This window comes from Poecilia reticulata, chromosome 1 (assembly GCF_904066995.2).
Source record: "Poecilia reticulata chromosome 1, P_reticulata-male-v2, whole genome shotgun sequence".
NCBI lineage: Eukaryota > Metazoa > Chordata > Actinopteri > Cyprinodontiformes > Poeciliidae > Poecilia > Poecilia reticulata.
The window spans coordinates 9,332,868-9,349,928 of record NC_088830.1 but is presented as its reverse complement, the minus strand read 5'-3'; the positions used below and the strand labels follow the sequence as shown (position 1 = coordinate 9,349,928).

At 38.5% G+C, this 17,061-nt stretch overlaps 2 protein-coding genes across 8 annotated transcripts in view; both read right to left on the bottom strand.

Annotated features, from left to right (window-relative positions):
- LOC103469533 (uncharacterized) overlaps positions 1 to 17,061 on the bottom strand; it is a 479,729-nt gene that overhangs the window by 134,166 nt on the left and 328,502 nt on the right. The window lies entirely within an intron of this gene.
- The window catches only part of LOC103462454 (zeta-sarcoglycan-like), a 343,126-nt gene that overhangs the window by 101,801 nt on the left and 224,264 nt on the right, over positions 1 to 17,061 (bottom strand). For both annotated transcript variants that reach the window (XM_081604948.1, XM_081604945.1), the window contains exon 3: positions 2,180 to 2,281. In XM_081604948.1, coding sequence (XP_081461074.1) covers positions 2,180 to 2,281 — 102 coding nt within the window. The remainder of the gene's footprint in view (positions 1 to 2,179; positions 2,282 to 17,061) is intronic.

Below are 17,061 nucleotides of genomic sequence, written 5' to 3'. Positions count from 1 at the left end.
TAGGGTTTTTATTTAAGCTCTCCGTGCAATTTACTCGCAAGAGCAAGACTGTGAATCCAGTTACAAATCATTTTAACATTTCTCCATGGTGTGTTCTTTTCAGATGACTAAAGACTCTTCAGTTGTTCATTGCTAGTTTACTCACAACTGTGTTTTGCCAAAACACAGACTGATATATAGTGTTTTAACAAGATGTCTTTCTCTGAAACAACCAGACTTGAGGCGTTTCCTGTCTACTTCTGCCTCTTTACTCTTCATTTCATCCTCATCTGAAAACTCCACTAAGACCCATTCGGTTTGAAGCACGTTTCTCTCTACACCCTCTTTCTGAGATTATTTTTCATCAACTGTGCGCATGTTATTCTCAAATCTTTAAATGGCAGACCAGGAAGCTGTAGTTTGTGGCACTTTCCTACAGAGAGATGATCTTTTCTGCAAGACATCTCTAAAGTGTGTTACAGTATTATGTTTAAATCAAAACAGAGCAGGAGGGCTGTGTTGTAAATTGGTCTATCAGCTACTGTCTGCTCACAGACAGCGCAGATGAAACCAGAAAATCTTTACTGTAAATTGGGAAACGCAGAAAAATGCAGGCAAACAATTATGGCAGGCAAAATGAATAACACAGATTACTTCTTTGTCATGGCACCTGTTAGAAAGTGAGCAGAGTTGAGCTGCAAGTGAACATTTTCTCTTCAATGTTGACGTGTCAGGAGCAGATAAAATGAGGAAAAGCAAAGAGCCTGACCAGGAAGAAACTGGGTTTGCTGCACAACTGGGTCAGAACATCTCCGTAACTGAAGTTGTTGTGGGATGTTTGAGCCTTTGGCGGTCAGTATCCATAACAAATGGGCTAAGGAAAGACGCACGGCTGGTGAAGGCTCATTGATGCATGTGGGGAGCAAAGGCTGACCCATTTGGTCCGATTCAACAGAGGTGCTGCTTTAGCTCAAACGGATCATTGCTGTTCCTGACGTAACGGGTATCAGATTACCTGGGGCATGGCAGCCTGTTGCATAATTGCAGACCAGACATCAACAACAGAGCCAATAATGAGGACGTGACCAAGTGAACCAGAGAACTGAACAATGGAAGAAGGTGCCACGTGAGAAAACGGCAAGACGTCAGAGGCAGTGTGATGTTTTAGCTAATCGTCAGCTGGACAATGATTGGCCAACGATTGGTGCACGTTACTTTGACCTAACCATTGTTGCAAACCTTGTACACCATTCATGGCTTTGGACTCGGCTGGATTGGTGGGTGGGGGTGTGTGTGTGGGTGTGTGTGTGTGTAACCTTGCAAATGGCATCCTTTCACCTAATAGGACAGGTTGCCAGTTAACCTCGCCATGATGGGGGAATCCATCATTATCTCAACAACACTGAAGAGGCTTTGGACTCCGCAGGACAAATGCACCACCAAGCAAAAATGGTTCAAAAGTGGTTTAAGAAGCATAACACATTCAAGATGTTGATGTTCCCTCCAGGTACTCAATCCAGTCCTACATCTGTAGTATGAGCCTGAGTGATGAAGGTCCCATCTCCCAATGTACAGGACTTCAAAGATTTTCTGCTACTTGGTGCTACAGCACACATTTACAGGTGTAGTGGAGTCTTATCTTTGGGTGGGTTGACAACGAGGGAGGGGGTAGACACACGTTAAGAGTCAACAAAAGTGATTCATTCAAAACTAATATTTGGCAAACGTAGTAAATGATCGGATGGATTAATTGGACCAGTGAAGTTATTTCCTAGCTCATAAACATGGCATAAAAACAGACAATACAAACATACAGCAAACGACTTGTGAACATGTACACTGTTGCAGAAGTCATCTGAAATAAAGAGCTGTTTGCTGTGGTTGTTGTCTTTTCTTCCTAGACCAACAACAATTCTCATTGTGATGAATGGGGATACAGAATAGATCCAAGGCAGTGTTATAACAATGCATAGTTATGAAAAGTATTGTGACAAACATCAGCTTTGTGCTTTTTAAAGCGGTTTTAACAAAAGAGTATGAACATGAGAACACAGTCCTTCAATGATCAGACCAAGGACACATTCAGACAATAACTGATGCATCTGACTGGGAAACATGGCGCTGCATTCACACCGAGAAACTCATTAGACAGGCAATGATTCAGACTGCAAAGCAGAGACACACTGACATGCACTCTCACCCTTCGAGACTGGATCTCTTTGACGTATAAGGGCAACAAAAATTCGGACACACCCTCCAGTCGGATCCCTTCTTTGGTAACTCGCAGGTTCCCCATGCCATCCTGAAAAAGACAGAAAGAGATTGGCGAGGTTAAGATAAAAACAATTGCTGCGTATGTACACTTTTTGCATTTCTACATGGTAGTAATAATAAAAATAAAAAAATCTTGGTTTTCTTTACCAGTCTATGTTTAGGCTTCAAAGTTATGTGCAGAAATAGTAGCAGAGGAGCATTTAAATAGAAATGGTTTACAAAAAGCTAAAGTGCCCTAATAAACTTATTTCTTCTCATCAATTTAGAGTTCGTCATGTTGTAGTTTAGATAAAATAAAGTTTCATATTATCAGGTAAAGGCATGACCCCACTGATGGAAGAAAACCCATTAAACTAGTCAAGGAAGCATATACTACACAACTTGCTTTCAGTCATTGAACTCTAAAGTTTTTGAAGCACAGATGTAAGTTATGTGCTTTACAGCAGCATTTGCAATACATTGGTTTGCTCAGTGGGATAAAAGAGGCTTTGTGCCGGTTCGTGACCAGTTCTGCAGCGTTTTACAGATTCCACACGAGTGAATGCTCAAGAGATTGTTGGATCAGACTTACACGGTGAGATGAAATTCCTTTAAAACAGTCATGTAGGGCATTATGAAAGTCGGGGCGTTTACACGGTGGCAGCTACTGTACCATATCCGATCTGCACTTCTCAAAGTCGCAGAGGAGGCGGCGCAGTGAGAGTGGATGTGCAATGGTTGCTCTAATGCCAAGTTAGATTTTTGTTTAGTGAAATTTCTAGGAACTGTGGAAAGCATCAAGCAAGAAAAAAAAAGTCTTTAAGGAAAAATATAGTCCCCAAAAATCATCACCATAACGTTATTTTGAAGATTCTTTTTGTCAGTATCATTATATATTTTTTACATTTCAAATGAGTCTCTCTTAAGGTTTTAATGGAATAAACAAAATCTAAATGCAGTTAGCCTAATGGCTGAGGGGAAAAAATCATTTTGAAATAAAAATGTGATTCTGAACATTTCTGATGCCTCTGACATTTTTTTGAATTAATATATAATTAAAGTGAAGGTAGTTGATAATGAATGCATGTGCCTTCAAATGGAGTCTGCATTCGAATTAGTGATGCTTTCTTTGTTCCCGTCTCTTTTCTATAATCACAAATATTGATGAGACCTTCAGTTGTGCAACGTGCCAGGAAATTGTCAGGGTTTTATTAAATTCAATGAAAAACAGCAAAAATATATGTATTATGTTTGTATAATTTCTTAATAGTATAACTGTTGCATTTTACAGATACAAACTTTTATCTTAAATAGTGTAGAGCAGTGGTTCTTAACCTTTTTTGAGGTACCGAACCCACCAGTTTCATATGCGCACTCACTGAACCCTTCTGTAGTGATAAATAAAATATGATTTTTCCCCCCCAAATTCAAGACATAGGGGTGACCCAACTACAATCTAGTTAGGTCACCCCATGATCACTAAGTCTTCTTAAAAGGTAGAGTCTTTGAGAACAGTTCTTCAAAATATAGTCAGTGTTTTCAGCAAAGTTGAGCTGACTGTCCAGGAACGACCCAAGGTATTTAAAATTTGCCACAGTTTCAACAGGTTGGCCATCGAGAGAAACTGGAATCACTTTAAGGTCTCGTTTAGATCATTTAATTAGCTCTATATTCTTAAGAGAATGAAAAATTAACAATAAATAATAAAGACTTTGCGGTATTCTGATTTAGTAATGTAATTATATTAGTTGTGTTACCACCTCCACACCACTAGAGGCAGTAGCAACCCCGAAAATATGCGACTTAGGAGCAGATTTAGAAGTACACCGAAGTCTTCAGAATTTGGTATAAACTGAGCTTTGCTGAAGTAAATAAAGACACAAGTTCAAATCCATGCTGAGAGTGTAGCTCCTTCAATCAGTGCTCCTCCGCTGCTCTGATTGGCTAAGCAATGTAACGTGATCCTCTGCAGCAAGTGATGGCAAAGCGGGGCGCGTCATCACGACTTTACACAAGTGTGTCTTTACCTCCGTGGCAGAGGCTCCACCGAACCCCTGAGACCGACTCATCGAACCCCTGGGGTTCAATCGAACCCAGGTTAAGAACCACTGGTGTAGAGGAAGACTACAGAGGTTAAATACGTTTGGGTTTTTTTTGTCCAAAAAAAAAATTACCTTCAAGATGTGGCACAGGTGAAATTTGATACTTTAAAGCAATACTAGGTTACAAAACTATTCCAAATGATGTGCCTTACACAGAGCACTGTTCAATAAATCACCTGAAATTTGTAAGAATTTGGCATAACATTCTTTTTGGAGGGATCATGATTGGTGTCACGCTAAATAGAAAAGTAATTATTTTTAAATTTTGACCAAATGTTCATTCTGGGGGTCTGTCAGAATGGAAGTAATCCATAAACTGTTTGGGTATCCAGTTTAAACCTTCATGAAGAGGCTAAGCTGAAGAGAAGAAAATATTAAACCCAGGTAAATCAGGTCCTCCTGCATTTAGTTTTAACCCAACATTAGTTGAAGCTCTACAACAGCAAAAAGACAAACATAAAAACATGCAACTGCAACATTTAAAAATTATAAATGCCCATTGTGAATTAAAACCGCTAAAACAGCAATTAGAAATTAAATGAGAATTGAAAAGTTGAAAGTAAAAAAATTCTACTACAATTTAGAGACCATGTAATAAAATTCAAAAGGCTAAAAAAAACAACAACAAAACACCAGAAATGGATTAAAAATATGCAGCGATTTAATTAACTGTACAGCAAAAAACAGGCTCAGTTTACTCAGAGTCAACTGTACCGATCAGCCTTGGTAGACAGGAACAGTTTGAACTAGAAAATTCCTGCAGAAATTTTACGGGGCATGCTAAAGTGTGCCCGTCGGATTTTTAATAAAGCGTTCTTATACTAAAATTAGCAATAATGCTAAAGAAAGCTTCAATGTAGTAAATAACCTGTGGGGAGTCAGAAGCATATTCACTAAGCTGTACTTGCACCATTCAGTATGCTGCATAAGCTAAAATTAGCCAAAATGCTAATAATAGCATGAATGCTATCAGTAGCATGTGAAGTATCACTAGCATGTGTTTGGTCATTACTTACTCCATTCAGTATAGAAAACTGAATGGAGTTTTCAGCTCAGCTTAGCATCAATGCTAAGCTGAGCTAAATTGTAGTCAAAAACCTGTGGGAGTCAGAAACATGTTGACGAAGCTGTACTTGCACCATTGAGTATGTTAAAATTAATGCATAAGGTGAAATTAGCTAAAATGCTAATCTTAGCATTATTGCTATCAATAATGCTAAGATTATTGATAGATTATTGATATTGATGCTAGTGATGCCTGTTTGGCATCACTAGCATGTTGTCTGTCATTGACTTAGTCCATTGAATTTACAAAACATGGTTAATGAGTACAAAAATTAGCTCAAAGCTCATTTAAGGTGAAATGATAATGCTCTGGCTTGCGCAAGTCAGTTCTATAACCAGAGACAAAATGCTACATAAAATTAATACTATTGCACTGCCTATGGTGGTGCAAAAATTCACACAGCTGCACTTCCCTATTGCTAATCAGTATTATACATACTAATGGGTTTGACAATGTTGATCACCAAAGTAAAATGACTGAAGCTCTTGCCAAGATCCATCACCATATTTCTATGGCTGATCTAGTTCACTGCAACAGTACAATAGCTGAACCCAGTGTTCAATGAAATTCAGCCCGAGACTGACGACTATAAGCTTCGCACATGTGGATCTCACTCTCGGTCCGAAATAAAAAATAAAAAAAAAGACAGTCAGTAATTGTTGATTTCTCAAAAATGTTCAAGCTTCATACTAAGGATTTTAATTCACACTCAAAAATTCAGAGAAATAATAATTTTATATAAGCAAAATATAGTCACAGGAAATATTTATTCTTCCCACAATGCATTGTAAGACCTGCCTCGGCACCTGTTTGTGAGACTACTCACTGCCTCTTTCTGGGACCCGTTGCTATGGTAATTAATTATCTGGACATGGGCTGGCTCTCTCTGGCAGACAGTATGCTGGAGACAGAGTTTCTATACTTGAGACACTCAGCGTTGGTCTCAAGGACGCTGACAAAAAACCATAAGCAAAATGTCGAAAACACTTTATTATATCTTCTATTATCATCTAATCTAATATTATAACTATATCGAGGAAAAAAGATCATAAAAGCTAATATCACTTACCTGAGAGTATTATTGAGGCTTTTATTTTGAAATTTTGTAGTAAGTGTCATTTGAAATGTCAACACTAATGCCATGTGCAACAGTGGTTTGGTTAAACCAGTTATCTAATGGCCAAAAGAGTAATTCTATGATGTAATAATCTTCAAGACTTTAATTTTGAAATTTTCTGTGAGTTTAATTTTAACTTGACAAACTAATCCCATGTGTAATAGTTATAGTGTTAATTCAATTGTATAATGCTCAAAACGCAAGTAGTTGTAAATACCAGTTAAGTCCTCCTCTATAGCATACAGTTCTGCCATGTTGTAGTTCTAACATGATCCTCAGCCCTGTTTTAAGTGAGAGTTGGCCACAGTTAGAACTACAGACATGGCGTGCCCTGCCCTGCCCTGCTCTGTGTAATTAATCCCCTGCCAACTTCAGCTGTCTCTGGCCTACAGGGTGAGAGTAATTTCTGTTTAGCTGACAGTTCCGCCATGTTGTAGTTCTGACATGTTGCTGTGGCCTCTCTTTTAACTGAGTCTTTCCCATAGATAGAACTACAGTTATGGCATGTTTGCAGTCCTGAGCAGCTGCTGTGTCCAGCTCTGTATTCTGTTGCTATGGTAATTAATTAATCCCCTGCAGCTGTGACAGCCAAAGTGTGGGAAAATTTTATTCAAACCCCCCCTGTTTTAAAACCAAAAAAGCCCTTCGAACAACTCCTTCCCGTTCAGGAACCGTGCCATGTATTCAAAAACCGTTTGAAGCGTATGAGAGGGCTATTTGTCTTCTCTGATATTCCCGCGTTTCATATCTCTACCTTGCTCACAGTATTAACAGCGATGAGAGATAGATGATGCGCACTCAGGTCTGACATTTTTCAGAAATATATGGAAAAACATGTCTGAGCCTGAGTTGATCCTGTCGCGCCACATCGGCCGAAAGCACCTGGAGAGAAAACTGTAAGCCCTAGGGAAATTTTGAAAATATTTTACCGCAGCAGGCATCCGTATCTACGTCCTGACCGACTTTTAGGCAAATCGGGCGATATTTGTGGGCGTCAGGGCGAGTTAGAAATTATTTTGAGGTAAGAAATCCCAGAAATCTTCACAAGTCAGTCACTGCTCTCCCTATACATTGTTATGGCATGCCCCAATAACTTTACAGCAAAGTGTGTTTCGGATTCTCAAATTAAATCAGGCACTTGGTTCAACAATAAAAAGGCTTTCTACTCTTGGAGACGCCAAGAAACACAAGTAATCCTGTATTCTGGGAACATTTCATCAAGCTATTTTCACTCAGCCAAGAGAAAATATGAGTTTTGGGGGATTTTTTTCTTTCTGGTGTCAGGTCTTGACAAATCAAAGAAGTGGCGCAAGATGTCACTTCTTACAGTTTCTGCATTGCTGGGTTTTCAGTTATGCTCTCATTTACTTTAAGTGATGTATAAACTCCCAATTAGTGCCTGCCAAATTTAAGCAAAGCTGGCAAATACACGAGTAACTGATATTGATTTATCTGATTTGAACTTTTGGGAACCTATCAGGGTAAAGAAAACCTGTGCGTCTAATAAACTCTCTCAGCAATTTAGACAAACTAAATTCCAGACAATGTGCAGCTTTTCCACACACACACACACACACACATTCACATTTACAAAGGAAACCAAACGGACAGTGTCTGATCAATACGAGTCTTTTCTGGTGTTGTTACATCTGCAGCCATTACTCTGACAATATAGTGGAGGCATGGAGTTTATTCAATAAGCAATTACACATCAGGCCCGGGGAATCTCAAATGAATCCACTCACTGTAAAATGAAAATACACTCATAAGATGAAACCCTACAGCTGGACGTAAGGACAAACGGGAGACTCAGACCGGCTCACTCCAGAACCCACTGAAGTGTAGAAACAAAATGAATCAGGTGGTTTTATTCCACCTCACTGCTCAGTCGTCCAAACTTCAGTCCAGCTCAACACGCCGGCCTTCCTTTCAACATCCCATCTCGCATATTAATCGTCGCTTAAATTTTTTTAATCTATTTCACGTTATTGTCATGTATTATGTGAAAAGGTCCCTGATTTTGTGTGGATAATGTAGACTGGATTTCTTGTGCTTTGTTATGTAGGTTTTGAATAAGAAAAAAAAGGGAAAATCAGTTTTTATTTTTGTGTAATAATCACACAAAGCACTTTTAAACAGATAAATCTACAGGTGACATTCATCACTTCTGAAGACTTATTATAATAAATGCATCCCTCTTTATTTGGTTTCTGCTTCCTGACCAACACTAACTAATCAAATGCAACCAAATCATCTGTTATACTACTAACTAACAGTTCAGGAGAAAATGCAGTCAAATCCTCTTTTTCAAAACTTACCTTCATAAATAGTTTATTCTTTGAGAGGAAAAATTATTTTTTTTATTTTTTATTTTTTATGAATATGCTTTTTGTTAGGAAATGTGCATCCAAACTCCCAGAGTTTTACATCAACCTCTATATTTCCAGGAGAGGTTCAGAGTGCAGAAATGTTGACAGAATCACTGGAATCAGTGCGTCACTGCAATGTCGACCAAGATGCTGCTTGTTTTGCATTTTCAAGACGCTTTAAGCTCAAAAGCTGCCTCTTTTGCGTAATCACCAGCACTGCCTCCCACAACCAATCTCCTCTACTGGCTCTCTTTATCAGATATTTAAATGAAGATTTTAAAAAAAAAAAAAAAGAAGAATCTCTTATGTCAAACAAAGCTTCTACATACCTGTATGTCTTTCTTCAGCTTCCCTCGAAACCTTTCAGCCTCAAATGATTTTTGGGGTCTCTACTTAAGTCACCTCTCACAATTGGTGCCTCTAATCAACACAGACATGTTGTCCTGTGTTGATACTATTTCATGCATACAAACAAACATTGACCATTTCAGTTTGTTTTTCTTGGTAGTTAACTAATCAAATGAATGACCGAGAAACAGAGTCACTCCTAAACTCGTGTATTTGAATTTGATTGAACATTATTTTCTGAAGACTTTGTGTCGCATCATGTTACCACTGACTGTAGTTCTACTCCCTAATTGAGGAAACTGACCTTGATGAAGTATGAGAGATGATGACCACTTAGACAAAAACAAGCATCCTCCTATTAGTACATATGAAAGATGTTTTTAAATCATTTGTTGTCAAATTCCCCAAGATGGGTACAAATCGTGTCAGTACAAAATGTTCAGTGACAGATGCCCACGTTTTGTACCTAAATAGTACAGAAATGGCAAAAACATGCAACATTATTACCATTTCTTTTCTCATTGTATCATATTTAAGCATCTGGTAAATGTCTGATACTTCAAGCATACATACTATGTGCAAATGTTCTTATTTGAAATTAAATGCTTCCTCTAATATAACACAAAAGACTGCTTTCATATCAACAACAAAATAACTACACAGTATATCTGTTGAGGAAATCACAGATTTTTTTTGAAAGTATGGAATAAAAAATATACATAGTGACAGTTTAGAAAGCCATAATTATTAAGTAGCTTAAAGAATGCTCCAGATACATCTCTTGAGGTTATGTAAGAGGTAGAGTAGGAGTAGAAAACAACTTATTTCTCAGGATAACTGATGTGAAACAGCTTTCCTGGAAAGGTACAGAAAAGCCTCTTATTTGCTGCTTTTAAAAACAGTTTGTGGAAAGACGGACCAACAGGAGTCAGAGTTCTCCCTCTAACTTTACCTTGGCCTCACAATTATCCAAAACCACCGCCATGCACACACATTCATGCACAGTACAGTCACCATTCAGACAGAGTCCTATTATAAACACAGCCAAACAGGCAAAACTGAACATTTACAGTCACATCGAGTTTCATTTTGAAAAGATTTTCAGCACTAATTAATATGCTAATTGATATGGAAATGAAAAATATACAAACACATATTTTCTTAATTTACTTTGACTTGGAGTTTAGAAAATAAAGACTGAAAGTCATCAACATATCTAAAAGCAATTATTTGCTGTAGCAGGAGACTGTTGTTAAAAAAGGCACATCACTATAAATTTAGCATAGCAAAGGCAGCTCAAGGCAATACCCAAATAGGACATGTTTTGATATCATCTCTATAAATGGATCTAGGTGTGTGTGTGCGTGTGTGTGAATGTGTGACTTTGGTGTGTGCAAGGTCAACAGAGTTGGTGAGTTTGCAGACGTCCTCTTCAGTGTTGTTGAGATAATGATGGATTCCCCCATCATGGCGAGGTTAACTGGCAACCTGTCCTATTAGGTGAAAGGATGCCATTTGCAAGGTTACACACACACACACCCACACACACACCCCCACCCACCAATCCAGCCGAGGCATAGACATGTTTATCACCATGACTTTTAGATGTCCACACATGCACACTGATGTACATAGATGCACATTAGGCTCAATGTCTACCAGAGCTGAAATGTGTTTTAGGCGCCCTAAAATTTGGGACTGCGGTAATTTTTCATAAAATCCTTCATGTCAACACTAGAAAACTACAGGGAAAATGAGGAATGGTGTCACCTTCCTCGCAAAAAGAAAAAAAAAAAGCATCTGGGAAATTGGCAGAAAGGACGCACTGATTAGGAACATCAAAAAAACATAAAATAAAAAATGTCCTAGTTGCATATTTCAGCTGCAACTTTTACTTAAGACCTATTTACGCATGACCACCGCTGATGTTTCTTTCTTGCCCTTTTCTCCAAAAGCACAGCAGTTATCAGTGGGGTGACGTGGTTTGAATCTGAGAGGAGAAAAAAAAACTGTGTAATATTACTGTGTAATATCTAAACAGTTTTTCAATTTACACCAAGTGGAACAGCCAAAACTTGTTTCTCTGAATTTGAAGTGTGTGGAAATAAGTTAAGAAAATACTGACTTAAAAAAAACAAAAAAAAACAGACAGTCCTCTAATGTGTCCGACACACCATCATTAAATAATTTATTACAGCCACAACAGGCTATGGTTTATGTAAAACCATATATTTTTCTTAAATCCAACCACCGTCCATGGAACAAATCAATTGCCTGCCACTTAGTAAAATTGGTATTTCATCCCCTACAGCACAACTAGTATTCTGGCTCCACCCAACTTGTTACGTTGCATACGAGTCGATCAATTTATCATTATTAATAGACACAGCTGTCTGAAAGTTTAAGATTGTCTGTCACCAATCCACAGAATCATTTTTCTTGAACTGTAACCTCTCCGCCATAATGGCAAAGCAAGGAGCCGTCTAAGGACGTCAGAGACAAGATGGATCTCCACGAAGCTGGAGTGTTCTCCAAGATCATCAACTTGGAAGCTCGGTGATAACTGTTGTACTGATTAATCGGAAATGGAAGAAATATGAAAGTACCATCTGTCGTCCTCTGGAGCTTCACCCAAGGTCTTTGCGTGTGAGAACGATAACAAGAAAATCGAGAGATCAGCCAAGAGTCACACAGGAGGAGCATATTAATGAGCCAAAGCCAGTTGTATGACAGTCACCGATCGAAATGATTCAGAGGTGGCTTGGGAGGAAGGCCTGTAGTCACATAAGACTAAACTCAAGCTTTGACATCAATCCGACCTTCGGTGTTTGGAGGAAAATTAGCAAGTGTGACCCAGTAAACCCCATTCTCAATGTCGAGCACAGAGGTGAGAATATTATGATTTGAGGCTATTTTCCTTCTATTGTTGATGATGACCTCACCTCATTAAGAGGTTCCTTCACTGTCAAATCTGGGATAAGAAAGAACACAAAAGAAATGTGTCATGGATGAGTCTAAGCATGAAAATAACTCAAAACACACTGCGACAATAACAGAGTGGCAAGACGGGGAAAAAAAAAAAATCAAGGTCATGGAGGCTCAAGACCAAAAGAGATTTTCTACAGGATCTCTCCAGAGGCAGCCGGGGCTTCACGCAACATCAGCCAAGAACCCTGATGGATTTAAGTGAAGATGCACTCGTAAATCAGCCAGTCAACAAATTGGCCCCAATTTCCTTAACTTTGGGAGATTGGTGATCAGTTGATACTTAAATCTGAGGCCAATTTTATCCACCAACCTGATCTACGCGGGCAAAGGCCTAAAAACCAAACACTGTCCTCTTTTGCTCTTCTGTGAGAGAGGTTTGACCGACAGACTACCAGGTCATGTCTGCACTTTTGCAGTTAGCAAAGCTCACTCCGCTGCAGCCAAATCAGGGTCTTCCTTACTATGTTTAGAGACATTTCAGACAAAAACAAAAACAGAAAGACACTGGTATCGGCAGGTCAGTCTTTTTAAAGATCAGTAACTGGCCAGAAAACTGTAATCTCTGCACCCCTAGATTTGAGGTTTTTGTAGAGGAAAGTAGGTCAATTTCCCGGTTTGAAAACTTGATGACCAATGAAAGTGGTGTAGCTGCTGTGCTGCCCATTCTTACCAACACTTTCATTTAATGCATTTTTTCCTGGATTAGTCATTCTCTTTCTTTTCACATCGAAATAAAACAACCATCTATCTTTTATTTGTAAGTGAGAACACTTAACTAAAATCAGCAGGTGATCAAATGCTTATTTTCCCCAGTGGATGTTGGAAGATGCAGTCCCTTGTAGAAGTATTCCTTTGAATACAACATAGCTCATACTTATGAACTGAAAGGGAAATGACACAAGTTTCAAAATTATTTACAAATAATCTAAAAATGTGAAATTTCGCAAGACATTGGACGGCCAGCAGCTGAGTTGCCTACATCTACACGAGATAAAATGCAAGTATTTCTAGTCCAACACTAAAATTCTATATGCCGTTAAACAGAACAAGAACCTTTGCTGGAAATATGTGAATTATTTATGTCACATTGATATTCTAAATTAAACAAACTTTCAAATCAAAAGATGTAAAATTCAATGTGTGAGCACACAATATTTTCTGTCCCCCACCCCCAAGATCTCTGTGGTGAACTTTCTTTTCTGGTGCTAAATAAAAAGATACCTGATGTGTCAGTTATCCCAGAGGGATAAATATTAACCTCTTCTAAGGCGGTTTGCCACTCTTTTGTGTGAGCCTGCAACCTTTCTCTAAAGCCCGTCTGACTGACAAATGACAGCAAAGACTTTCCTGATGCTTTGCTCTCCCCACACAAGCCACTCACCCACTCAAATTGGGCACAAAATCACAAAGGAGCATGTTGACAAGTGCAGTTAACATCACCTTGCTTCCACCAACAACTCTGTCCCACTTCACTTTTGTACCCTGTGAGACAGCCTGAGTGACAAATAACAGCAAAGGTCTAAACCCTTTTCACACTTGTGCGCTTCTGCCTGCTTTGCTCCCGTCAATGCGCGTGTTCATGTGAAAAGAAAATAAGTCTGAAATGTAAGGACTAAGGAGGAAAAGGAAAACTAGTTGTAAAGAAGAAGGTTGCTTTAATACAATTTAAGGCAACAGCTGTTGCAGAAACACAGTTTGAGAAAACAAACTTTTTAACTGAATAATTAGAAACAGTTCAAGCCAGGAGACTTTGGTACTGTGCTTTTACTTTAAGAGTTCAGCAGCATAGAGGTCTGGAAATAAAGGAGATTAGAGGCTTAATTTTCAGAGAATGCGCTGCATGCAAAGTAAAGTCTGGATACCCGTAACGTCCTTGAAACAAAAATCTGTTGGGTCAGAAGACTTCTCTAAAAAAGCATTGCAGAGCCACACGATGCAGACAGTACTGCAGGAGCACAGCTGCATTCTGGGGAATAAAAAGGGAAAGAGAGTCTGACACAGAAAAATACCTGGAAAAGATTTTATACTCCCAAAGGTGCCTGCGATCATGGGCGGTCTGGCCATCTGGCATACCGGGCGTTTTCCCAGAGAGCCTACCGTCCCGACACGTCTTATTTACAGGGTCAGACCAGCCCACTGAACCCGTAGATCATCAGACTACCAACACCCGGCTGGTCCAACCTCATTCGACAACAGCTCCTTTTCTTTTTGACGTATCTTTGTAATGCATTCTGCAGAAAGAAAAGTCCTGCTATACTCAACCACGGCCTTTTGAAATATGCAAATGTTTTACTGGTCCAATCGTCTCACAAAGCATCTTTTCCCTTCGGCCCTATGTGCCAGTGCGCATTGCAGTGTTTGAACGAGATGGAGAGGAAATGTAAAGGAGACACAGAGAAACTAGGAGAAAAAGACAAACGTTGTCTTCGAGCAAAGGCTGTCAAATGTGCCAAAACAGCAGCTTTGTTTGCCACAGATCCTGCGGTCAGACCGACTGCCTTCACAACACTTGTTGCTGTGAAATAAGTCTGTTAAAGCAATTTAACCCTCGGTAAAAGCGTATATATTTTAAAGGTTCTTATAAGACTATTCAACACGTTGCCTTACTACTTTCTAAGATGAGGTTAAACGTACAAAAATGACAGACTTGGTATTTATTGGCTTTTCTTCATTTTCAGTTTGTGAGTTCACTTCACCTGCACCAAAACATGAAAAAGTTGGAACAAGGTTGAAACACTTCTAAGAAAAAAAAGAATCAGTTCAAGTGTGTTGGATACAAATGTTGTGCCTTTTGAATTTATTTAGATGATGTTAGAAAAAATATGTAAAGGACAGCAATAATGTTGGCTAGCTTTTAAATGTTGAGTGCAGCACAACGGGCTGGGTGAGTCCACAAAGTAAACAGAAAGACTCTTTTCTCACTTAATGAAGACAGAAAATATCAAATTCTACTTCTTTTATTTCTTGGGACTTGCGTGAATAATTGCCAGACTCGTATTTGTTCAAATTTTAAGGGCACAGATTAATGGCGCAACCATAACAACAACAAATAAAACACCAAAAGGAGTTTAGTCTGAATTTTAATGTGTTATATTGACTCAGCAACCTCAACTAGGATAATTAAAAAGTATAAAAAGGTTGTTAATATTGATTTGCTGATATGCAGGATGGCTGCTGTTACTTATTTTTCTTCCAAACACACATTTTAATCTATAATGGATTTGTGTTTCAGAAAAAATAATTTCAAATGTCTTCAACATGTACTGGTTAAAACTCCGCAGTCTGAAGTGTTGTTATTCTCCACTTTGGTTGGCGACATTATTTATTTTGCACAGATGACAAAGTTTAATGAGAGGAATAAAAGGTTTGATTGGCATCTCTTCTTAAAATGGATTCCACTCATTTGTAAAAAATAAATAAATTATTAGTCCTGTATTAAGTTTAGTTTAAAGAAACTTTACACTTTCCAGCTGACAGCCCAACAGGTTGAAACCCTACCTCTATAAGAAACATCTAAAACCCGATTAAGTCCCAGTGTTGCTTTCACGGTCAACTTCAGTCAGAGTAAAACTAAACACATGGACACATTTTCTATCCAGTTTAGTGCTCCTGTGAGATTTCCTCCAGCAAACTGATTCCAGCGATGACCTGGTTCCATGCCGACTGAGTTTGCTCACCAATCGTCCTTTGGTTTTCCATCATCACAAGGACTTACACCAGAAACCATAGATTTATTTATTTTTTTAACCCAAATCCGGAGCTGGTTTGGTGGAGGAAAAAAATTAAAAACTTTTGTAAAAAGAAGTAGGTACGCTGATTCGAGGGAAGTAATCAACATCATGAGAGTCTAGTCTAACCTCCTGACTTGGTTAAATTTTAATACGTTTGATTTAAGCAGCATTTTAAAAAAATGCATCAGCAGCTCAGTAAGATGAGCTTACTTCCATTATCTGTTCACTGTTCAGTTAACATGGTCAGTCACTTTGTTTGAGTAGGTAAATGTGCAGTGTTGTTTTCCACTCAACCAAAATTTCAGGATCAGTTCTTATCAAGATTCAGCTTTCTTTGTGTTCCTAAAGGGAAATTAGTGTTACAGCAAGTAAAAATAAAAAAAACCTATAATACACTTAAAGGTCTAAAAGTGAGTGATAGTAAATAGAGCAGAAACAACATCAGTAGCATATGATGTAGCTGAAGTGCTAACAGTATGTATTTGTCATCAATTCCTGCCAACACCAATATCAACCAATTAGATACAACGACCCTCTCCAAGGGTAAAACCGAAAATAGCTGCAGACGAAGGAGTGATTCCTCATTACTTTTCATATGAAGAAGTTGCTCGGCTGGAGGTCAGAAAACAGAAACTGGAACTTTGATTATAATAATATTGAAATGTGTTCATTATAAGCCAGACATTTATAAGCCAGAAAGACTTAAGCTGTTGCTTTAAGTCTTTCAATACACACCTTAGCAGAGGAAAGAACATGCCTACAACTACTTTACTGAACATTCCCCTTTATATGAATTTTACAATGGTTTGAGGCAAATTTGAAACAATAGTCCACCAGGGAATAAGTGCAGGTTAAGTAGAAACCATTTCAATCAGCATCAATGAAGGTTTGTGCTTTTGGTTATCAATCCTTTTTGTATTTGAGTTCTGTTCTTTTATTTCACAGATCAGTTCATTCCTTTATTTTGGGTTTCTTGTTCATTCTTCTTTGCATTTGATCTAACCTTTTAGTAGAGTCTTCTTTGTTCCCTCTGCATTTATTCTGAGTGCATCTGTCACCCTGCTTCAGTTTTATAGATTTGCTTCTTCCCTAGTTACCCCCTATTGCC